This window comes from Colias eurytheme, chromosome 18 (assembly GCF_061535395.1).
Source record: "Colias eurytheme isolate Ceu_HAF_F1 chromosome 18, ilColEury1 Martin Lab GWU primary, whole genome shotgun sequence".
Taxonomy (NCBI): domain Eukaryota; kingdom Metazoa; phylum Arthropoda; class Insecta; order Lepidoptera; family Pieridae; genus Colias; species Colias eurytheme.
Window position 1 is genome coordinate 6,717,928 of NC_142997.1, and position 26,646 is coordinate 6,744,573.

Here is a 26,646-nt window from a genome sequence, read left to right on the forward strand (position 1 = left end):
AAATTATAGTGGGAATTTTATTTTGTGTAAAAAATGTATTTGTTTCTACTTATAAGAAATTACGATTGAATATATTTGTATAATTTACAGATTAATAATCATAAGAGACTAGGGATTTAATGAAATCCGCTCTAATTATAAAAAGTAAACAGAATTATATGAAATAGGAAGCTTTGACAAAACTTTATCAATTAGCGAAAGCGCTGTTTTGGAATTATTTGTTATGTTTATAATTTATTTAATTAAAAACATTGCCTTTAATTAATACGATGCTTCAAGTTGACGACATGGTCCTGTCAAATTGCTTCAGATTAATTTTGATTCATTTTGCGTAGCTCCCACCTGTTTTCAATTTAATTACGTCGGTGTTCGCTTTCTAAGTAGCTATCTCATTTCACATGATTCCTTGACTCGGGCACGCTAATTAAATTCTTTATAAGGTCAATAATAATCTTAGTGATCACATTTAATTAGAACCAATATGACAAGGACAGTATTATCTTAGGAAAAAAGTAATTTCACATTTTTTTAGTTTAATAACACGTAAAAGAAGCCGACTTTGATGAAATCTGTAAAGTAAATTAAATAAAAGCGTTAGACTGAAAGTAATAAAGTTATAATGATAGTGACAATTTTCTTATAAAGTGTAAGCTTTAAACATACTATAATTTATTTAATGAGCTCATTAGAATAATTCTGTCTATGATCCTAAAATAGCTATTTAATGCGTAATTAGTCATAGCTAAATTGAATCTAGAGACACAGCTAGAGTCGTAAATATATTCATTTGCTAGTATATAAAATAAATACTACTATATTTAAGTAGTTACAAATATGTAAAAATAAAAAATTAAAGAACATTTTATGTTTAAAACCAATAGGAAAATTTTAACTTCGTAAAATATTGCACATAAATAAAAATGACGTAATGTAGTGTCTGCTGCGCTGATAGACTTTATCAGATAAAAAAGAAGTGATCAAGTAAAAAGTATTTTTGTTTAACTTTTAGTATGAATTAAACATTCATCCCGTTTTATCCGCAAAAAATGATAAAGTAAAATCGTTTTCTAGCACTGACACAGTTTACAGTAACAGCGCAGAGGTTTAACCTAAATTATTAATGGAGGCTTGCTATGGTTTAACGCTCACATATAGAGGGTCGATTCCGACCCACGTCACGTTCTCCGACACAATTTGTGTGGCTCTGTGATGTAGTGCTATAATCTCTGTGAAAATTATACTATTTTACGCGTTATGTCTCAGAATCGTACGAATATATTGTTTGCACACTAAAGTTAAATGCCTCAATCCCCTAACTTCTCTAATCTGAAATATGTATCTTTGTTAGTCTGCGACGTGACAAGACAAGTTAACATTTTGTGTGAATATAATGTGAATCCAATTTAATTTAATGACTTTATAATTCTGTAATTCTTATTTTATTATCTTTATTGGACTGTAGTCGGCATTTTTATTATATCTTCTCTATGAATGCATCCTGAAGATAGAATATTCCACTAATAAAAAAGTTACACATGAGCTGTGTAAGTGTGTATTAAATAAGCTTAGTTATACACTTCAAGGTTCAATGATAAAAACACACAAACACGGTGGGAAAGAAATCTAACAAGTTCTTAAAAAAACAATACGCTGTACTCTCGCTTTATTAAATGTTGCAAATGTTTTGAAACTATCTTCGGAACTCCATTGGCAAGCGCTGCGAAAAAACTTCGTTGCACCGTAACAGAAGTATTTCTAGATATTTTGCAGAAAGAGAAAATTGTCACTGTTTTATTGCTTCGTAACTTTGTGCAAAGTGTCCCAATGCCCGCTGAATGTTACTCAGTCCTTCATAATATCTTGGCACGGCGATGCTGCGGTATTGTCGCTTTGTGAAACTTTACAGAGACGTCTAGGTAGCACCGTGGAATCATGCTTCCTTCCTGCACCAGTAAGACTAACTTTTTGTTATATTTGTCGGTTTGTTGTCGTCTGAATAGAGAATCGGTTACAATAGGGGTCTTACGAGGCAAATTTCTATTGCGGCAGTGGCAGATGCAAGCAGGTGTAAATAGTGGAATCGTCTGTTATTTTATTCATGAAGTTCACGAAAGCATTGAACGGTCTGGATCGCATTCATGTTAAATAAGTCAAATACAAAGAATGTGGAAATAAAAAGTTTTTATTCTGATGAAACTTTATTTAAGAACACATCGTTGACTTATTATTTATATTAACATTGTATAGAAAATATAAACAACAAAGACGTACATGCAAATAATTAATTAGACTTCTTCGCTTTTGGCGTAGCGGTAAAATTACGTTTTTTTTTGTATATAAAACAACGGAATCCTAATTTGACCCTTACCCATTACAAATTGTGATTTATAAGTGTGACCAAACTTTGACCCTTTTCAAATTTGACCCATCCTCAAATTAGATACGTCAGGTTCCTTTAATTGCGGCTGTTCTTTGATCTTACAGAGTTTTCAGATTTTAAACCTTTATGAAATATAGGTAGACCGTTAATAGTCAAATAAATAACGATTAGATTTTAGTTTGGCTATTGCCTATATTCGATTGTTTAAATATCTATACGTTGCGTTTATACTACACCGTAATTATTTTTCTAACGTATCAATTATGATGCATCTTTGCGTGTAGGTATGTCGAGACTAGAATATAAATAATTATACGACTAGCAAAATAATGATTATAATACTAAAGCAGGAAAAATTAATAGTTATTCTGTTACTAGCTGCGCCGCTGGTGCCTACGAAAACGGAAAATAAAAGAAATGAACAAGAGAATTGTTGTATTGCGATTTTTAAGAAACGAAACAATAAAATATCGCACTAGCGCAATTAAGCTCAGCGTGAGGGATGAAGAAAAAAAGCCAAAGCATTTAATTTCACATTTTAAATAAGTTGTTTTCATAACTGTAATAAATTTCACTCAAGGACCGTTTCCTGTTCACTCAAGTTAATTGAAATTCCAAGCAATCACATTTTTTCCTTAGTTAAACAGAAGAAACTATTAACATTTTAGCTTTCATGATTCGAATGAAGTGCCTTCTTGCGATTTATAATATTTAATACGCCACTGCGCCGTGTAATATGACGTAAAACTCCATTGTCGATCCTTTAATGTGTCGAATTACGACACGATTTGTTGGCTGTTAATTTACCTACATAGTACGTAGGTATGTGTTAATTAGTTAATAGCTATGTTTGTCTACTGATTAGTTTTATTACAAGAGCACCACCCAATTTACATAAACACTCCTCTTAGCTTCTCTTATAGCAACTACAATAATTACAAATTATCATATTGATTGTTTAAGCCTTCATATTCTCTTATAACTAATAATTGAAAAATGCAATAAATAAAATGGCATTTATAGAATTTTTAAATATTGTTCTCGTTTAAAAGCTTTCATCTTCCTTTGGGGCTTAATTTGTAAACATATTTTGAAGCGTGATCGTTCCAACGAAAAATATCACATTACGCCATGAAATGACTGGTGTAGTGTTCAAAAATTCACTTTGTAAATGAAAACATGACCTAGTTGCATACATTGAGTATCTGGTTACCGCACATGCTTTAGGGTTGCCATGACTTTTTTCGGATTTCTTTTCAGCATCTGATAACTCAATGCCAGCGATTTTACATAGACATTCTTACAAACAAACAATTTATTGAAAGTTACAAGAAAAAAAATATTATGAATATTTTTTTATAGTTCTACGTAGAAAGTTGAACATAATTCAGAAACAATGCATAAAACTGCAAAAAATAAACAAATATAGATGCGATGCAAAATAAAAAAAAATCAAAACAATTAAATGACCATTTTATACTAATTAACAACATAATTAATTGTGTTCAAATTACACTTTAATGTCCTCTTGGCAACCCTAGCTCGAGTGACGGGACACATCGTTGGCCGATGTCCAGTGTGTCAACTTGTTCCTCCAATCGTGGGACTGGCTGGCCACTTGGGACAATGCTACGGTTCTGTATCAACTTGCTATGAATCCAATTACTTAGCAGTGTATCCTTTCAAAGACACCTAGATTGATTCGATCTTAGCTTTGGTGAATGTGTATGGGACCGGTCCTCAGACGTGATTAAATGAACCTCTGATGTAGCGTAGTGCAACTCACTTATAAAGGATGTCATTTCCCGAAGTGTAATAAATCCTCAAGGTCTTAAATGTATACTAACGAGTATGAAGCTGAAGAGTTTGGTTTATTTGCTTATAGCAGACGAAGTTGAATTTGACTATTCAGCTAATATCCTATATATGAGCATTATGTATTTTGATATCCAACAAACTACATTAAACAGTTATTTTATCATATCCAAAAGTTGTGCGTGGTTCATAACGAGTTCATAATGACTAAAGTTCGCGTTTTTAACATGAGAAAAGATGGATATTCGCTTTCATCAAGTATAAAATACGCGTATTGATAGTAAGCTTGCTATTCAAAATTACGTAAAGATTCGGTAGTACATTCGATTACATTATTAAGGGATGATAAGCCCCACATTTTTTATAGAAAAGGAATTTGGGATTCACAACTTGGGAGCGCTGTTTAGCACTCGAGGGAACAATCTAGCTATAAGCTATCAGAACTTCTACAGCCCCCGTCTTATCAAAATAATATTATACATTGCGATAGCTCGATGTTATGAAGTTTGTAAAAACATCGTATATATTACGCGTTCTTTGTCAAGAAAGCTGTAAATAAATTGAAGAGAGAAAATTAGTTCATAGCTCCAGACATTTATAAATATTTCACTCCAAATTATATCTCTTGTATTTCTCGCGAATTCTTACGAAGAACTCCAACCGTGAACAATAAACTAGTTTTATGAAAGCAATAAGAGTGCTATTAAATTAGGCAATTGAGTGAACAATAACGTTTCACTCGTGTTTTAATTAAATTGAAAACGTTCATTCATCCCGCCTCCTACTCTGCTTGTACGGGCATTTATCTAAGGACAAAATTTTCTGCTAACAAAGGCCCCTCAGTCGGATTAAATTTCCGGCGAGGTCCACTTCAGACCTAGAATGCCCTTTATTACCCCGTTACAAAGGGCTCCAATGTTGCTCCAGAATATTAGAATCCCTCTCATTCATTTCCTCTTTGGTTCACTTTTGTCCACTTCGCAGGTACTCCTCGATGCTCCGTATAAATCTCGATTTAATTGTTATTTGAGTTCTGCTCAGTTGTTGTATCTGTAACAATAACTCAGGCACGACGAGTGCTCACCAAGAATTTGTATTTTGTACGTTCTGTATAAGCTAGTCGCTTACAAATTTCTTTACAAACAAATTCTAAACAAAATACTTGGCATAGTTCGGTATTCCAATTCGCTAAGACATTTCAATATTAACTTCTTATTTCTGTATCTTTGGCTTATCGCGGAATTGAATGAGCTTGCATTGCATAGGAACTAGGAAACGACAACTGCTTTTTATTGCAGTTGTTGGCGAAGTCCCAGCGAGGTATTCTATAAGAGAAAGGATCAATTATTATTAACTTAAAATTAAACTCTATCAGCCGTACAAATAAAAACTTGCTTATTCAAACCTTATGCAATGCATAGATATGATAAGAATAAATAAAGAATAAGGATGTCATAATTTCTTACAAATAAATTTGGAATAACGTCGATGAAACTATGCTCACGCTATGCAATAGGCGCGAAGCGGCAACGTCGCAATTCATTCACAAAATTATGAAAAACATTGAAATTGTCTACGGTTATGCCTTGGTGCTGTCATTTTGCTGACGCTCGTTTGACTTCGTCGAATTTGTTGTGAAGTTTCATCATACGATGTTCTGTTTATTTATTTTTTTAAATATTTATTGGTAATAATTTAAATATATCATTAAATATGCAAGCAAATGATAGATAACGCTATCCAATATCTGGAGAACAGAAGATAAACCCACCTTGAGATAGAGAGTTGCCAAATATCTGGTACTCAAAACATACAACTCCAGGCTTAGAAGATTTATATTTTCAACGAAAGTGTATATTATTGTGATAAGTTTAGAAATAAGTTTTATGTATGTATGGATTGGCGCATGTTGTAAATAAATAAATCATTATAAATATCAAAAGGGTTTTTTATAATTTCGTATATTTTGACATTTCATACAAAATTTTCCATTTCAATAGGTACGTAATGAAATTATTAATGTGCTCAACTTTTTCTACTTCTTGTATTACTCTCATTGCTATTATCTCAAATTTAGATTGAAAATTGCTTCTAAAACTTGTAAAACACAGCACAATGTACTAAAAGATATGTTATAACTCGGTTATGTCAGACTTATACTAGGGTGGTAGCCGTAATAAGGATGGAATAGCATTAGTATGAATACTTATTACGAAGTTATACTAGGTTACATTTATTTCGTGTTTATTTGTATGATTTTTCCTTATTCTTAGTTTATTCTTTGCATAAAATGTTATAACTCGTTTATTTGTACGGCTGATATGTTAATAAAGAAAAATGTAGCATACTGTCTGAAACAGAATATGAATTTTACTTTAGTAATTCGATACATTAAAATTTATATGCAAGAAGAGAGAAAAATCGAAACAAATAAAATACATAGGGGAAGAAATAAAGTAAGCGGTAGCATGTATCGCTCTCTGAAGGGCTTGTTCTTTGAGCCTAATGGCAGGAACGGAGCCGTGTAAGAGACGTTCACTTTGGGGAAAATTGTTCTTAAAAATTATGCTATAGGTACGTTATATATTTAAAGTATTTGAATGTTATTGAATTGGGTAAATATAAAAGGCTCTATCGCAGAATTTTTAGTTTTAGAGAGACCGATGTCACCAAGAATTTACAGTAACTCATAAAACGAATTATTCTAAAACAGCTATTCATTCTCATTGTTTGCTTTTCACGTAAAATCAAACGTAACCCCTTTATAACAACAGAACATATCGGCATTAACAAGTCCAATAAAAGGAGCATTATTAAGCAATTCACAATTGCTATCTTCATAAAAGCCCTCAAAGCATAAAAATCCCCTTCGCAAACACATTCGGAATGCAAATTTCTCGACTCCAAAACCGTCATACTGTCAGTACTAATGAACAGCTTGTAAGGCTGACAGCGCTTGTCGCAATTAACGAAGGTTGTAGCTGAGCAATCATTGATCTTTTGCCAATCCTTTATGGTATGGAACCGTGGATCAATGGAATGGGGGCTTTAATGATTGTGATGTTAAAATGTTACGAAAGCCACAAGCAAGTGCAAGTGAATTATTATGCTTTTCTATACAGCTTCCAACATTTGGCAACCTAAAAAATAACATAACAAAACGAATAAAAACTTTATTTTATTTTGACTTCATACTCTCATATTTCTCTAAAAATCCAAGTTCATTCAAATTTAAACATTGTATAAAAACAGAATTTCAGTTAAATATACATTGCATACGAATTAACTCAACATAAAATATTTTTAGTGTGGAAACTCGTGGAAGTTCTCCCAAAGGATAGCTAAAAATGTCGACGCTGCATATATACTGAACTCGCATTGTATTTACATCATATATTTCCATGCGATTTTAAAGCAATATTATAGAATACTTTTTTAATAATAAGGTTACTTTTTAATATGTGAATATTCAGATAAACATTATTTCAAAAATTTCCGTGCCTCACCTGCATTCATTATCTAATCCAATTATATTACTTTTGTATATCTAATATTATCGCTATCGTACTATTCGATCATATTACGTACCATTTTTTTCTTTGAGAAAGAACATCGCATGATATAAATAGCTAGCAGGTATTAGATGTTGTAAATAAGGTAAGTATATTTCTTGTAGCAGTAATCTCGTAGTAGTCAATCAACGTAGCAACGTAGCGTAGTATATTTTTTGCCAACATAACATTACAATATGCCTTCTATTATTTAATAACCATTACAATATTTCCTAAAAATCTAAATATTATTTTTTTTGTATTAATCAATAATAATTACAATGCTGCACTTGCAAAAAGTAATGTGTCATTTAAATATACGTAAATATTTTAAACTAAACATTGCTAAGCATTATTTTTCGTTACTTGTCTAATGCCAACTGTGATCTTGAATTTTAAATATAGTGGTCACCTCACTTGGGAAATCTGTATACAATCGTGCAGTGAGCCGGGCAAATTGAGAACTTAACGTATTTTATAACATTCTGGTTACTGGTACAATCACAACTCCTTCGAGGATATTTTATGATATTTTTATTACGTTACTGGCTTGAATGACATATTATTGTACCCAAAACCTCTGTTACGTGTACTAAAACACTGATTTGGGTGGTCTTATGTAATTTCACTTGAGTTTAATATGAATAAAAATAGCCTACCTATATAGTAAAATATATAACTGTTGCACGAATGAAACAAATTAATAAATACTTCCGCCTTAAGCAATTTCTTAACATTGAACACTATACAGCGGCACTTTATGAAACTTTCAATATAGAAGTTTTTTTCAAGAGAAGAAATAAAATCACTTGAAAATGATTTTATATTTAAGACTTCCGTTTCGCTTGTGAATATGGATTTTCAAATACCAATTAATATCGCAAGATCGCGTCGTCTACGTCGATACAATAACATTTCGAACAATGGATCTCGTTACAATTGTCTTTATATCAAAAGAATAGTCGACTTAAACAGAACCTACATTTTCCTGACAAGAAAGGATGGCTGGAGACCAGGTACGGGAAGTAAAAAGCCGTTGGCGAGACTCGTAGCTGGGAAGCGGGCTCCGACAATGATGGATTAATGGACCACTCCCTTTCACAATTTAAACTGCAATAAAAGTCGTGCCCTCATAGAATAGTACATGAACACGAAACTATTCTAATCATGTTGTAGAATGTACATTGTTTTGTTCAGTTGAAACTATTACGTGTTTTGAGGTTGGACAGCGCAATGAACTTAGATAATTGTGGTCCAATATAACCTTGGAACCCAATAATAGTATACACTTATACACCAGATTAGTAACTATTTAATAGTGATTTCGTAAAGAGAACGTTTTTATATGTGTAAATAATTAGACATGTTATACAAGAACAAAAGAAATACAGTGGATAGCCACCTTCTTATTTCGCATACCTACTCTACTAAAAGTGTAACTCTATAACTGATACAATTAAGCCATTAAAACACGCTTACATTTGCCAAACCAGTCAGAATTAGTACGAGTGGCAACATATGTTTTATCTTGAATGTTTTTGCTGGCCGTACAGAATACACCTGCTTTAGGTGCACATAAATCGGAACAGTTTTTCCGAGCCGGACGTCTCGACAATGTATAGCCATTAAGAAGCGAAAGAAATAGTGAACGCTGTCCAGCAATTGTTTTTAAACAGCCGTTCTTGTACACTTAACATAAATTACATCTTATTTTATTCTACTCGTTTAGCAGTATTTGTTCTCATATGTGAATTGGCGATGCAATGAAAGCTTTGCTTTTTAATGGCACATTTGGATTATTGGAATTTGGAGCACTAGTAGTTGTTCGACTTTGTTCGTGTTAGTATTTCAAGTCACGCCCCAATTTCACTCTTTCAATATTGTTTTCTATTCTTTGCGCCTTTTTAGTTTCTTTATTGATGTACTCTTGCCTAATTTATTATTTCTTTTCAGGTAATATTCCAATCCAGCAAACAGTCGAGGAAATTTAACTTTACGGTAATTATAACCATCATCGTTAAGGAAATGGAGATCAACGTAGAGAAGAGATGCGTAGATAAAAAACTTCGCATTTTTGTAACAGTCCTTTACAAAAATGCGAATTTTTTTTCTACGTTTTAGTACCTACAAATGAAAAAAGGTTATATTATTGACAGTCGTTAGAAACGAACATTAATTTTTATTACCAATCAATTGCAAACTACTTTCATAATTTTCTTGCAAACTATAACAGTTTTCGATATCCACAGAATCTATTGACCGATATTAAAGCCAGCCAGTTTCGCACAGCGCGTGAGGAATACAAACAAAAGGCGGAATTCAAAAAGAAAATAAACGTGCTCGGGAAAATAAAAGAGCGGATGTCAGAAGCACGGACACAACGCAACTTTTGCGGTTCACTTTAGCTGGCAACACTTGAAACAAATACACAATTCAATTTAGAAATTATCGCCTCTTATTTGCGAAGTTCGGTTTATATTGGTAAATAGTGGAGACTGCTTATAACACAAGTTCTGTTTACTTTAAAATTAGACGATTCAATTGTTGAAGTTAAATTTATCGGTTTGTTCTATTCTGCCACTGTTACCCGGTGTGAATTTTACCCAAATATGTATTATTTTACCTGCCATTCAAAAATAAGTATTATAATATAAAATCTCTAATAATATTTAAAATTTACGTACCTATTAATAATAAAATATCAAAGAAGCAAAATTTCAATAACATTTAATGCTATTGAACGGAACAAAAACCACTGCTAAAAGACACACATTAAAAATATTACCAAACAGAAAATCTAGAACGTTTTCATCCATATCCAAATCTCCTTACGAACAAAAAGCATTTCAATGAGACACGAATCTATAAAATATTGCGACCTACTTATGTCCAAAGCAGAAATTCGCTTTTGTGAAATAATTTTCAAAGAGCAGGGTTCGATACCGCGCCCGTGTGAATGGACGCGAAATTCGCCTCTGTTGAGAATTTGTAGTCTTTGGATTTCCTCACAGACCTTCAAGTGCAAATAATTTCGAAATGGGATATAAACGTCCAATGTGGATCTCGTGGATAAATATACGGATGCCTTAGATAAATATTGCTTTGAACGTTTTAAAAACTCTGCGTTCTTATCATAACTAACATATTTTTTATAAAAATAGCGTTACAATAGGATGACTGATGATATTATAATTATTCTATTATAAATTTTATTATTTAGTCTTGTGTTACTGACGTTACTGATAAGAACATAGATGAATGAAAGAATGGCGTTTGTTATAAACTCTTGTAAAACTGTAAAAAAAAGTGTAGAGTATGTGCTACACTTTGTTTTTACAGTTTTTATTAGATGAATATGATAACAAGTTTATATTATAATAATATCACTAATAAATATTTTGGTCAGACGATTTAATTATAATTTTATATTCGTGCTGTAAAAAATTAAATACTAGCGTTCCACGTTGAATGCTTAAAGCAATATATTTTCGTGATTTCGTGAAACGTAGAGGTCAGACTCATACAAGCATCCCTTAAAAATATACGACCCTTGTGAAATTCCCAACCACTTACATAGCTAAACGACTCGGCCCACACATGGCTCACAATTTAAACTTGGGATCTACGGGCCACTTGTCTCATCCAGAATATAACCATTACTTTATTTTTTTTTAATAAAGATGTTATTTAAATTAATATTTATTTGGCTTTCCATTTTGGCTTAGATTCAAAAAGGAATTTCAAATGAAACTATGTTTAATATCAATGAAAGTTCTACATACCTATAGCTAAATGACCAGATTGTTATAACAAATTTAATTCTTTTATTTAATTAATATAGTTCTATTTGTACAGGTTACCGTTACACTTAATTTATAGAACTATACTTAAAAGACACAATCATTGTTCCTCTTAATTGGCTTCCAGAAACAAAATCAAATTAACTTCGCACACACAAATTGAAACTCCATTGAAGCCTTTAGCTTGCGTTATAGATAGCACCTACACCTAAAACAGTAAAGAGAATTTCCCAATACACTCTCTACGTCGGTATTCCATCATCGCTTTTGAATACCTCAGCCTGTGACAGGGCAGAAGGGTCCCTCTCGGTCCCATGGGCACGTCTTACAACCAGAGTCTATTCATTTACCTATATTTCAAGGCTGTGGTAATTGAATGGGACGTAGAGACGGCTCATTCGGGTGGAAATGATATCGAAGTATATTGTGACATGATTAAATTGTGTTTCGATGTTTTTCTTTGAAAATACGTTAGCTATCCGAATTCGTATTTAATACGAAATTTATAAATAGTAGAGCCAATCTCTTCTAATATCCTTTAAAGTAATTTGTTGATATAACAGAAATAATAAATCATTTACTTTGTTATGTATAAAAGAGAAAACATTCAAAACCTGTATTAACTTTATAATTTGACGACGCAGGGTCTTTATTGCCAGGACCGATATTATTAAAAAGCACACGGAGTTTCCTCGATTCGACGATTTGAACGTTCTATATATGTATTATAATATGTAGTATAACTCGAATAAAGCGTTATTAAATTTGTCGTTTGGCGTTCACTCGCGAGCGCACAGCCGAGGGGCTCTCATCTGCTTAATGTAGCGGAACGACACGCAACTCCGTAAACCCAAATCCGGACTGGCCACTTTCAAGAAAATATTTCTTTTCTGTAATGGCCAAGAAACTGTTTATGCTCATTTTTAACTCTTTGTAACGATTTCCTTTGAGTATCGCACAAAGGGACGCTGCGATAGCGGGATTGTTCCACCAAGTACTAGTTTATACTAATTAAATTGTAGTGTCAAAGCTTTGAGGGTTTGGAACGATTGCGATCAATATTCCTGACATGGCTTACCAGGAAATAGTTCGAAAGGATTCTGAAATCAATAAGAGTATACAGTTAATAATAATATTGCTTATAGAAATGATATATGTATAAGCAATATTCACTTTACGACATAATAAAGGTAGACCAAGTCTTCATCTGAGTTAAATTTTAATTAATAGAGCTGTCTTGTTTTACAAAATAACCATTCTCCCAGGTTCTTTTGCACTATAGAACATTTACTATAACAGGTTCAATATAAAAAAGTATAGAACAACCTGATTCCGTTATCCACAGATGCGCTATACTACTTAGCCATTTGTTTGATATACTCTGTATTTGATAAAGTTATTTCTGTATAGTCTGTGCAGCAGTAGACGCATTCAGGGAAGAACCCTCAGTGAATAAACACGTAAACTCTCTTAGCGATGTCTCTGTTTGTGTACCGACTCAGGCAAACTTCCCGTGCAAAGATGTTTCCAAACTGTGGTATTAAGTTAATTAAATGATTTCCCTTAAAGTATTTAGCTTGTTAGATGATGATTAAAAGATGCATTTGATAGTTGAAGTATTTACTAATATTGCCACGAACGTCCATCCTCGAAAAGAAAATTGTAACGACGCGACGCTTCGTTTTAAGACTAGGTATGGTGGGTTCTTGTTAAGTAAATAAAATATAGAAAACACAATATATTGTCCATAAAAAGGATCAGTGAAACATTATAGTCTATAGATGAAATGTAAACATATACCCCATACCCTACAGCGTCACAGAGATTCACTGTACTGAACAGTAATCTTAATACTATTATAAAGGCGAAAGTTTGTATGGATGTATGGATGTTTGTTACTCTTTCACGTAAAAACTACTGAACCGATTACAATGAAATTTAGCACACATATAGAAGGTAACTTGGATTAACACATAGGATAGGTTTTATCCCGGAAATCCCACGGGAACAGGAACTATGCGGGTTTTCCTTTGAAAACGCGGGCGAAGCCGCGGGCGGAAATCTAGTGAGCTATAATCCACAAATATTATTTAAAAACAAAAATGATTTACCGTTCACTCCTAAAACCTTTTGGCAGCATTCCAATTGAATATCGCCCGAAATATTTTAATAATAAAATATTTCTATGTTTGGTCTGCGATCGTTGTTTATTAAAAATCACTTAGCAACAAGCCAGAACGCCCACATCGCTTCGAAAGAGATTAAATATAACAAAACATCATATTTTCCCTTTATTTACAAATCCCAGAACTTACTTAATATTATATTAAAGTAGATGTTTCCCTCGCAAATTATAAGAATAGCAAGGTTAAGTAAACGTATGTCATATTGGATAAATATTGTTGAGAGAAAAAATATATATGCCCTTACATGAATGTACCTACATACTTTGGATGAATAAAATACAAGAAAGATTTGGTAAGCCGGCTGAAGGTTTATGGTATAAAAATCATATTCCGTTCAATTGTTGGTTTTAAAATTACTTTGAAAGTGTTCTGTTGATAATGAATGGATTAGGTATATATGAACTTATCAGACAAATAATATTATGAGACAAATGTTAATAAATCTACTCAATGTACATTTGTTTTCTTTATATAACACACAATAATCCTTACAGTCCTAAATACATTACTTTGTGTGACTACATTATTTTAAATCCATACATTTACATAAGTTATTTGTTACTCTGCGGGCCTTAATTCTACTTTCGTATACAAGGTAACAATTTCTGCATGAATAGCACTTAGAAATTTAAGACGTTACCATTAGTTTAACTTTCCTGACATCCAATCACCGGCAGGAAATTTATTCATAAAACATTTCTTGACAATTCGATCAGTTAAGTTTCTTTGTTAGCGGATTTAACAGCACAAAAATAATAGTTAGTGAAGTGTTGAAGCTTCTATTTATTACGTCGTTTTTATAAACTCTCTTTCTTGCTTGTCTGCTCAGGTGAAATTGATTTTAAACTATGTTCTCAGTGAGCTTAAGAGACTGAAATTCTGAAGATTGCATTGTTAAATAAATATAAATGAAAAAGAAAACGGGTCAATAATGTAATCCACTTTTATTTCCCTTAGATAGTGTTCATTTAAATTTTGTTTAAGACTTTAAATTTTTTTATATACATTGATTTTGGGTTACCAAAAACGTTTTTTTGGAAAACCGCCAGTTAAATTATAACCTAATAGCATATTTCTAATTTGCGGATGTGTGTACGTTGCTGAGCAAATATCAAAACGAGGAACGGACAACCCTCAATGTTTAATTTTATTCCATTCCGATCGGAGCCGGACGAATCTGTTCGTTTTATGAAAACTGTGTGTTTCATAAAGTTACAGCAGTGCACTGTTGTATAAACAAACATGAACATTACACGTCAAAGCGATATCTTGTTTACACTGATACGTATATATATCGCGCTATAAAATTCGTGAATCGTTTTTATTTTCCCTCTCTAAAAGCAGATATATGGTTTCAAAAAAGACGATTTATAGACAAATTGAATGAAAACGCTCGTATATTAACAAAGCTCCATATGTAGTCTGTACAAGAATTAGCTCGCTTCTAAACAGCTTTTTCGTACAGTCCAACAATACTGAATACCGAACCGAATACCGAAAGGTTTTTTCCACAGAATAGTTTGTGAAATTCAAGTTTTTAACTTGAAATGCTTGGTTTTTGCGGATAACTGTAAAATGATAATTATTGTACACTTATCGTATTAAATCGCACCAGCAGGAGTGCAGTTGCACAAATCATTTTTATGGCTTCATTTTAATTAAAAACCTTTTGTACAAAATATGAAAGGTAGAGAGAACATGTATCGATTCATTTTCTATTATTTTAGCGCGTCTAGCCCCGGAGGCTCATTTTCAGCCTCGCTTTGTTGTCACCCGCAAAAGTACGTCAAAAACAATTTACATTTTTTATCAAGAGAACAACGAAACCTAGTAATGTGAACTTTTAGCTTTTATAGCATCGCCTAATGACTACATTAAAATCGTTATTTTGTTATTATGCCTATAAATAAATAATAGTGCGCTATAAAAACAAAATACAAATACAAACTGTGTAAATATAGTATGATTTGTTTTCATAATTGTTAATTCATCCATCGAGCAAACAAATAAACCATTTCATCAAATTAATTACTTATAAAGGTACATCACGTAAAAATAATAATATGGATTGAGCCATGACACATCGAAATGTCATTTTAATCCATTTTCAATTAACTAAAACGACAACAAAGCTTTTCCAATGCTTTTGTTCGTGGCTAAATCCAACAAATTTTTGGTGTGTGGTTTTTGTTGTTATATAAACAAGCTATGTGCTTCACTATACATTCACATACGTTTCAAATAGGTTTGATTGAATGATTGTATCGGGTTGAACCCTCTCACGTTGAATGGTGCCTAATCAAGCATGGATCAGTGTTTTGTCAGTCACACGACTGAATGAATCGTGGCTTGAGATACGCCGTAAGCCAATCTATTGGTGGTCTCATGTACCTATATGCTTCGTAAACAATATGTAATAGAATATTGACGTCCTAACCGATATTGTTAGGCTTTGTAGGCAAGAATGCTAGCTAGATTGAAAATTACATAAAAGGTTCCAAGAAAATTCATCACTGTTCAATATTCAATACCTTTTAAAGTAAAGCCATAATGTGATAGCTGTAGTGTATGAATAATTTGTTTTTTATTTAATAAAATAGCACCTCATATTTTATATTTAACATTTGGCTTCGAGTTTCATTTACATCTTTCATTGTAGACGTGGTTTCTAGTATAAACGAAACGGCCTAAAAGTAGGCTTGTACATAAATAATAAATTATCCAAAGTTTTGTTTTCTCTTTGCTTTAATTTTCTTTAAGATATCGCAATTGAATAAAAAATTGCGTTACTTTTGTAACAATTTGTTAGCGAAAGAAAAGAGATATTTTCCGTGTTCAGTAGGTACCACCGATTGCTTTTTAATTACGTTAAAATACTTTTTCAAAGATTGACCTGTAAATTACAAGCCGCACAAAGTAAATGTTTCCTTGGGTATGTTACAGGAAATAAATCTATTATAGGTATCTGTCATTGTATGAAATTCCTAGATTGAAAATATATCCCGTAACATACATATTATAAATAAAAAAAAATAAAAAAAAATAAATAAATAATAAAGGCTTTCGAATAAATAGGTACATAATAGAAAGAAAGAAGAAAGAAAGAAAAAACATTTATTTCAAGGACATTAAAAATAAAAACATTCACATAAAAAACAACAACAAAAAACTTAAAACACAAAAAGCAAACATACATTACAATTTAACTACAACTTAGAAAAGAGGAATAAAAAATAAGGAGACAAAAAATTACACTAAATTAGTACGGTAGAGTGTCCTTGAAAAAGGGTTACCAACTCAGCTAAATGCTGTACGGCAGTATTGCACGCACAGCGCTGGTTTTCAGTGGCCCCTTATCGTTGTTGAAATTAGAGTGACCTCCATTTCAACAATAAAAAAAAAAAGATAAAATATAAATATAAAAAACAATAATATTAAACCAAATAAATAATAATACAATATGCAGGAATAAACGAAATAAATAAAATAAAAAAATAAAAATGATACGTGATAACTATAAAGATAGGTACATAAATTGTATAGAGGTAGATAGTTTTTATATTCATACATTTATAGCCACTAAGGTTGGATCTGTTTCTCTAATAAAATAATAATATATTTTTTCTTAAAATTCTCAACCGTGAGAAGGCTGGGAAGAGGCGGTGGTAAATTGTTCCAACACTTAGTGGCACTGTATTTGAAGCTACCTCGAAAACTGGCAGAATGGTGTTTGGGAATCATTAATTTAGTCGCAGCTTGCCTCGTTTTGTATGTAGACTGATGATCACCGATCCAGGCCAACTTTTTAAGAAGGTATTGAGGAGATTTAGATTTTATTATACCAAAGAGGAATGAAGCGAAATGGAGACGCCGTCTATTTTCCATGTTTAATAAACAGGCTTTATTTAAAAATGGCGTAATGTGCTCCCGTGGAGGAATGTTCCAACAGAACCGGGCACATGCGTTTTGTACGCGCTGTATTGCTCGTTTAGTTCGCGACAATATACGACATCCATACACAACATCCATATAGTTAAATTTAGATAAGACAAGGCTGTCACAAAGCCTAACACGAAGTTCCGTATTAAGGTATTTTCTAATACGATACAGAATTTTTAACCGATAGAAGCAGTTAGCTATAGTTACATTGATATATTTTTCAAATCGGAGATTTTCGTCAAAAATGATTCCCAAATTTCGAGCTTCAGTAACACGTTTTATAACTTCGCCATTTATAGATATGGGAATGAGACGACTTTGTATGGAGCTGACTACTTTAGGAGTGCCTAAAACCATAAACTTGGACTTATTGGGATTCAGTACAAGTGAATTTCGACTTGACCATGCAAATAATGAAGCTAAGTCCGAGTTTAAGTTACTTATTGCGGAACGTGTTTCATCCGGGTGGAAGGAAGTAAACAACTGAACATCGTCAGCATATAAGTGATACTTACACGATTTTATTTGCTTGACAATGTCGGCACTATATAGTATGAATAAAAGGGGTCCCAAAATAGAGCCTTGAGGAACACCTTTTGTAACTGTTTTACAATCTGATAACCTATTACTGCCATCTTCCATTGCAACTGATACTCGTTGTGTTCGATTACTCAAATAGCTATTAAACCAATTTATAGTAGATGGACTTAAACCATAGTACGTGAGTTTGGATAACAGAAGTGAAATATTTATAGTATCAAAAGCTCTCGAGTAATCCAACAGTACAAGGACTGTACCTTTCCCTTCATCTTGCGCACAAAGAATGTCATCCATCACATCGGTCACAGCTGTTGTCGTACCTTTGCGTTTTCTGAAGCCAGACTGTCGATCGGGTAAAATATTTTCTTTTTCTATATAGTCCATTAGCTGTTTATGCACTATCTTTTCTAGAACCTTCGACAGACATGGCAATATGCTAATTGGTCGGAGATCCTTTAAATCCTGCGGATTATCAATTTTTGGTAGGGGACGTACTAGAGCGTTACGCCACAGACTTGGGAAGGTACCAGTTGCAAAAGATAGATTAATGATGTACGTTATATTTGACAAGGTTGCTGGAAGTGTAAGCTTCAACATATCTAAGGAAATATCGTCAATACCAGCAGCTTGCGATTTGAGTTCCTGAATAGTACGTAGCACAGTCGCCTCATTAACAGGTTTAAAGGAGAAAGAAGCATCACCGTGGCGATGGAACTCATAGTAAGTTAATGTGGATAGTAGTAACTTATTTCCAGGGACATCAAGAAAGTGATTATTTAGAGCATTAGGGTTGGCAAGATCTTCAGTTAGTAGAGGCTGTTTCTTTGCGTTTATACCAATGTTTTCCTTAATGTGCCTCCACATAATTTTAGGTCTTCTCAAATTTGAATTTATAAATAAATCAAAGTACGCCTTTTTTTCACGTTCCAATGCTCGACTTACATATTTTTTTAATTCCATGTAATATTTTTTATGTGAATCTGCTTTGGTAAGTCGTGCTTTATTTCGCGCTTCATCACGTAGTCTAAACATCTTTTTAATATTATAAGTTATCCACGGTGGTTGCTTATCCTTAACACGTATTTTCTTGAAGGGGGCATGAATATCAAAGAGCGATCTTATGTACGAAGTTAGTGTTTTCACTAGTTCATCCACGTTATCAAGAGCAAGCAACGATGTCCAGTTGATTATTTGCAATGATTTGTTGAATTCATCTTTATTAATGTTTTGTATCGGTCTAAAGGTTATATATTTATGCAAAGCTTTTTCTTTAACTATGCTAAGTGCACACGATAAGAATGCATGATGGCTTAGTTCCTCAATGTAATCAATTGCAATATTTAGAATAGGCGTATTAGTGCATATTAAATCGAGTAAAGTTTCACTTGAATCCATAAAATGGGTAGGCTGGGAAATATGTTGCGTGAGATTAAAAGTTTGAAGGAAACTTGCAACTCTTTTACTATTCACATGACCAGTATTTAACAGATTAACATTAAAATCACCCATAAGCACAAGATTATCATACCAGGAAAATGAACTAATGGAATCCGTCAAAGCATCCAAAAACGTATTAATGTCCAACCAAGGCGGCCGATATGCTGTACCAACGATAGTAACCTGACCATTAAGGGAAAAATTGAGCCACATCTGTTCGACACTGTCAGCGATGGGGTGAGACATTATCCGAACCGATATATCTTCACCAATATAGAACCCAACACCCCCGCCTCGAGTGCGGACAGTGGTCGGACGCGGTATGTGACGCAGTCTGTAACCAGGTACGGCAGGCGCACGTCCATCTTCACCCTCGCGCAGCCAGGTTTCGTTTATGGCCATGATATCAACGTTATGACGCTCCATTGCCACAAGGAACTCGTCATGTTTTGTACATAGTGAACCAGGATTTAAAAAACCAACCCGTAATTTTTTTCTTTTAGATATCATTATGAATTATTTTGTGATTTGAAATAATATAATAAATAGTTAATTGGGTATTATTGTTAATAGGGTTAAAATTATTCGTAAAATATAAAATACAGTACAAGAAGTTTAATTTATTAGTGATATAAAAATAATTAAAAAACGATACTAATATAATAAATATCATGCATAATATGTATTGAGCAACCCTACCGTACATTAAAAGAACATACACGGAAAATATTATTTCATACAAAACCGAAAACATACATATAACATTTACTGTACCATACACATAGAACACAATGAAACAAACGACAATCACGGTAGGTAGGCAAAGCAAGACAACACACATATTTATCGTTCTCATGATTGTAGGATGAAAGATAATATTTTTTTTTAATTCTTCTCTCGATTTATAAAGTAGAATTACTATACTACAATGAACGTTAAAACAAAACAAGTATAAGAATATGAAGTTAATAAAGGTTACCATTACACACATATTTAAAAGGTAGGTACGTTTATACAAACAAATTAATATTAATACGGTAACTTTTTTAAAATAACGTTCTAGAAAAAGAATTAAAATTGTCATAATATAATAATTAAGATATAGAAAGTTTGTACTACTATAATATAAAATTAATAGCCCATGAGACAAACTGTTTTTTCGATTTTTAATATAGCTAAGTAAATTTTTTTTACAATATTTATGCATGATGATAGATACACCGTATATAACTTTGCTTTTCATTAAAACTCTGGAACCTATTATTTTGCTACACATTGATTTTAAATCACACGGATAATACCGCGTTATATAATAAATAACATAATATATCCTGTCATTAAAATCCCATAAATTTGTTAATACACACAAACCAAACATCAGCCAAAAATCTTATCTATATCTTCTTCAGAAGAAACAATAAAATACTTTGATTGTTGATCGCGTCTGACGTAAGTACGGCCGCCCCGCGTCCACACATAGCTCCAGTGTTTAGCGCGCTGTTGCTCGCGCGCCAGGTGGAACAACCAGCGGTTGGTGCGCGTCAGGTGCTCGTTGACGTAGAAGCGGCGGGGCTCGCCGGCAACCAGGCCGGCCGTGTCCGCCCCGCGCCGCACTCGCGCCGCGCGTAGCAACTCGTTGCGTAGGTGGTGGCGGGTTAGCCGCACGACGATCGGCCGCGGACGTGCGGCCGCTGTGCGATCACTGCTGGTATTTAACTCCTCCGGATTTTTACGAATGCCTGTACGGTAGGCATTAACGATATCCCGTTCATCTAGTGATAAACCTATTTTTTGGGCCAATGTTATTGTTAGATGCAGGAGGTTTTCACCTTTTGTTTCGGGGACGCCCGCAATTTCTATGTCGTTTAGTAGATTGTATTGCTCGGAATCATTAAGACGTGATTTTAACGAGTCAATTTTTTTAGATACATCGCTAGGCTCTTGTGTTTGAGACTGCGATTCAGACAAGGTACATTCCATACGATCTAGCCGCTCCTCAAAACTGTTAAGCCTTTTATCATATTCCGCCATAACAGTACTTATTTTGGACATCTCTTGCCGAAAACTAGATAGTTCGGAACGAAGCAACTTGATCTCCTGTGCAAGGCATGACATATTATCCGGAGCATCCTCAAAACTATCGGCACTACTATCTTCCTGCGAGTGTAAGTTTTCAGCCGATTTTTGACTTTTATTTTTGCATATTTTGCAGATCCATTTCCCATTCGAAAGGGACTTGGGGCTAATGTTATTGCATTGTTTATGAAATAAGTTGCTACATTTGGTACACTTGGCGCCATCTGTTGTCGTCGAGTAGAATTTACCACAGTTTGTGCATTTATTGGCCATAATTACTGGATCTATAATAGTCACTTAATGAGTTCGGGTAAGGTTCACAAGAGGGCGGTAATATTAATAATAGTTCGTAATAGAATGTAATTAATTCGTACTTTTGAATAAGAATTTAAACAAAATGATGTAATATTTATAGTTATAATATAAACAGACAACAGTGTATCACGAAAAAGTTTGTAAAATTGAAAATTTTAGCACCAAACCGCTAAATACCTTTAAACACAAAATTGTCGGTACTTGTAAAAACAGCTGATTCACAGCTGATGACTGTTTACACTGTTCACACACAAAGTATCTTCTCGATCGATAGGATAACACTACACGTTATGAAACACATAAAAGTCTTTTAAAATAACACACAATAAAGCATATCGCATAAAGTTTACTATTTTTAAAACTTTTTTTTACTGAGACTAGAAGTGTCACTCTAACTGTCACAACAACGACCTCAACAACGACCTCAAATAATGATTTTTCATGCACAATGTATTTTTTTTCTAAAAGTAAAACATACAAGTAACTATTAAGTATACCTTTTTATGCTTGAATTAACCAATATTTACAAAATTTATATCAAAAATAATTCATTAATAGTTTAATATAAATGAATACGTCTAATTAACATCTTACTCAATAAAATTAAAGATTAAAAGATAAAGTTGTTAGACCGGGAGATACTGACACAAAATTTCGAGTCATTTGTAACAGGATGGCGGTTCTACAGGGTTCTTAGTACGCAATGACAAAAAGAAAAATGATGGTGTGAACGCTGGTACCGGCGGCTTAGTCGCGTGGGCGTTAGTGGAACTCGTCGGAAAATAGCGAAAGTCAAACGATTTGTAACAGTATGGCACTTATTTTTCCTGTAAGTTTGAGGATCAACGAATATAAATACAAAATTTCAAAGATCTAGGTGTTGGAAATCTTCACTTATATAAATTAATAATAAATGCATTTTTCAAGTATGACAGCACTTTTTCCCCCTACTAGAAGTATGGCAAATATAATAATGGTCACATTTTATCAAATACTCTCCAAAAAGCCAAATGCAATACTGGTACAAAAAGATAGGCGAAATAAAAAAATTTTGCAGATTTTCGGCGGTATGGCGACCGTTTGGAATCGTCCGAAAAGTATGGCATGGCGATTTTCGTAAATGGCTGCACGACGATGGTTGCCTGTGCAAAAGTTAGCTTGGTACAAATGGTTGAATAATTGTTTTTTTTAAATCAACACATTCGCGTCGGTATGGCGGGCTGTAAGTCATACCGGAAAAGTATGGCATGACACTACCGCCTACTTCTTTTTTATGGGCTATCGGTAAATTCTAAAATTTTTGTGTTACAAATCGTTGGACTTTCGCTATTTTTCCAACGAGTTCGACTAACGCCCACGCGACTAACCCACCGGTACCAGCGTTCACACCATCATTTTTCTTTTTGTCATTGCGTACTAAGACCCCTGTAGAACCGCCATCCTGTTACAAATGACTCGAAATTTTGTGTCAGTATCTCCCGGTCTATCTCGTTAGTGCGACGCTTGAGTGTTAATTGGCGCTCTGTGGTGCTCGTCAACATTTTACTCGATAAAAATAAAAACTACATATATTAATATTAATCCCTATACGTCTATCTAGTGACCTATAGATTATATACGAAATAAGGAGTAGATAATTATAAGGCGGTATTGTTTCAAAACCATTAGTGGTTATTGTTATTTTATTTATTTTACATCCGCAGTAGGTACATTTTAAGATACAGATTTTTAAATACAAAAGAAATGTACTCTAACATTATGGATCGATTTTTGGTTTTGTAACATTAAATTATAAATCAGGATATAATTTCAGAAAATCCTGAGATTGGATACCCATCTCAATTTACCGCAGTATATTAATTTAAGATATACATTTTTAAATGCAAAAGAAATGTAATCTATTATTATGGATTGATTTTTGGATTTGGTGTTATAAATCAGGATATAATTTCAGGAAATCCTGAGATTCAATACCCAATTCAACCTACCTTTTATAAAACTATAGAATTTAACATAAAATTAGATATCCTAAAACTATCGAAGCTTTTTAAAAATATTATACATTGATATGTTCTTTATAAAGACTCGAAACATTTATAATATTACGTTTTAAACAAAGTAAAACACGGGCTTATACAAAGGCAAGTATCAAATTTGTCTTCAGAAATAACAAGTTCACAAACGGCCTGAGGCGGAGTAAAATCAAGAAATACATCGCCCTCGCTCCTCCGAACAAACTTAATCAAACAATTCTACGAAACATTAAATTTTAGTAACTGATTATAATTATTATTAAATTGTCATTTCGCTCTACTACAATTATTTCAGCTAGTAGTTCGTGGAACCGCGTGGATATGGTTAACAATTGTAATATGTTTATCGTCTTTTGTTAAACTATTGTTACTATGCGTGTATAATTTCTTATTATGTTATGAAGTACTATTATTTATTCATTCTATTCAATATAAGCAGCAACGCATTTATTCTTATAACTGCATAGTCAAATAATCAAATCAATATTTACTAGTGTAAGTGTTACAATATTTTGATGAGATTTTGGACCATAAGCCACAACGCTTGCACCAGGGAATCACCACTTCCTGAATACATAACTGAATATCACACATAAAGCATATTTACATTTCAATATCAAAACACATCTATAAATACTTTTTTAAATTCTCTATTTCGCTTTCTTGGGTAGACTATTGAATATTGATTAGTTTTATAGTTAAAGTTAATAGTCTCCCGATTTATTTCAATATCCTTGTACATGTTGTTTTAAATATAAAGTACCTTATAAATTGATACCAATACTACAAATGATTTGATACATCTTGTACAACACACGTCTTAAATTAATAGCGAAGGAGATTTAAGGAACGCTGAGCAATTTAAAGCGTCTCACACCTCGAACTGTCGAGATACTGAATTAATTAATATTCCCAGATATTACTTCCTGGCATTTCCTTTGAAATCATGGATTGTACTTGTACATTGAAATAGGAAGATTATATCAAACGTGAAAAGATGCGATTCCCAAGCCTTATTTGTGTGAAATATAGTGAATAATACACAACTTAAAATTCAATACTTGTTGGACAACTTTTGCACAAACAGTCCTTAATTTCCATAACATTCTATAAAAATATAAGAAGTTAATAAAATAATTATTCTGATCAATCTTAGGAATGAATAAAAAAACGGAATCGCAAATAAGGGTCGATCTTGTAAACAATTTTCTGAGTGCACGATGAATTTACTTATGCCGCCGCACGAATTTACCTGACCTTGTAGGTACTCATAAATTACTCTCTCAAGTTTAAATAAAATGTGCTATCAGTGTTTTCATGAAAATAAAATATATTGTATATAATTTTATAGTATAGTGTTATCTAAAAATCTCATGTGGCATATACTAGTTTAAAAATATTAAATCCAAATAAATAATTAATTTAATTAAACTCGAATCTTAACTTCAAAATAGAGCTATAAAGTATAAAAGTGATAGAGTAAAAAGCAAGGAATATTTTTTTCCTTCGATTGAGTTGATGGATAACCCTACAAAAGTTTTATAGCCGTGTAATCTGTGCAAATTAAATCGATAGTAGTTACGCACATAAAATGTCACACGAACAAATCGCAATATAAAACTCGTGTCGTTTGAACGTAAATCGAAAGATTTCGTGAAATGATCGTAAAACTGAAGCCATTTCGATTGCTAAACTTTGTAAGGTGAGCCTGGAGTCATAAAACTAGGTATTATTTACGATGTGAGCTGCACAATATACCGTGGTTCTGGAAACTGGTAGCTGAAGGAGGAAACACCTGCAATTTAACTCACATACCGCGCCATTATTCTTGGAAATTTACTGTCAGGGAGGAACAGTTTTCAAAATTTCATTAAAGTTTATCTTACAATTTTACACTCGCCATAGATAGAAATTTTCGTATTATAGATTACATGTTCTAAAAAATTGTTCAGTGATAAAAATTCAGTAAAATATACTTGAATAGTCAATGGATAAGATTGGTCAAGTTAAATCTTGAAAACGATACGACACAAGTTCAATTTTGAGTTATGCTCAACAATGCACGTGCTCGCAACAAAACTAGTGTATTTACCGAGTTCGAATCCAGAATGTAGAGCACCGGCACAACTTATGTTACTTCAAAGAACTGCCAAACCCGTTAGACATAGCTTCTGCAAGTCTAGGCACGTTGTAACCACAGTGTGGGGCTTAGAGGCGCCGACTCGCGCCAACTTATCCCCTTCATGATTAAATTTCCTAAGTTATGGTCACTCGAGTAACACTTTTTGCAGTCCCTCGACCGTCCTAAATTATTTATTGGTATGATAAGAAATATGTTGCGGGTAAAAAAGATTTCGTTCAAGCCAGCTCATAACTATCGACTGGTTAAAAGGTATAGAAGGGTTGCTATGGATTTCATTCGAATGAAGCCCTTCAAACTTGCTTTTTATTTGCGTCAGTGATATCTAATATTCTAGCTGTGCGATTTCCTGATATTAAAACTTCATTTATCGAGTTTTATATAATTGAAAAGAAATAAATTCAGATCGAAGTTTAAAAATTTTGTTTTTACTT

The 26,646-nt window shown here is 33.0% G+C and overlaps 2 protein-coding genes across 2 annotated transcripts in view; one reads left to right on the plus strand and one right to left on the minus strand.

Moving 5' to 3' along the window:
- The window catches only part of LOC149900755 (uncharacterized), a 115,788-nt gene that overhangs the window by 3,427 nt on the left and 85,715 nt on the right, over nucleotides 1-26,646 (plus strand). The window lies entirely within an intron of this gene.
- On the minus strand, nucleotides 21,026-22,004 carry LOC149900756 (uncharacterized). Its single transcript, XM_090112678.1, has one exon. The coding sequence runs from the start codon at nucleotides 21,995-21,997 to the stop codon at nucleotides 21,026-21,028; it is 972 nt and encodes a 323-aa protein (XP_089968804.1). The 5' UTR covers nucleotides 21,998-22,004.

What these genes read in the sequence shown, in the direction of transcription:
- LOC149900756 (XM_090112678.1), bottom strand. Translation starts at nt 21,997, where the DNA reads ATGGCCAATAAATGCACAAACTGTGGTAAATTCTACTCGACGACAACA.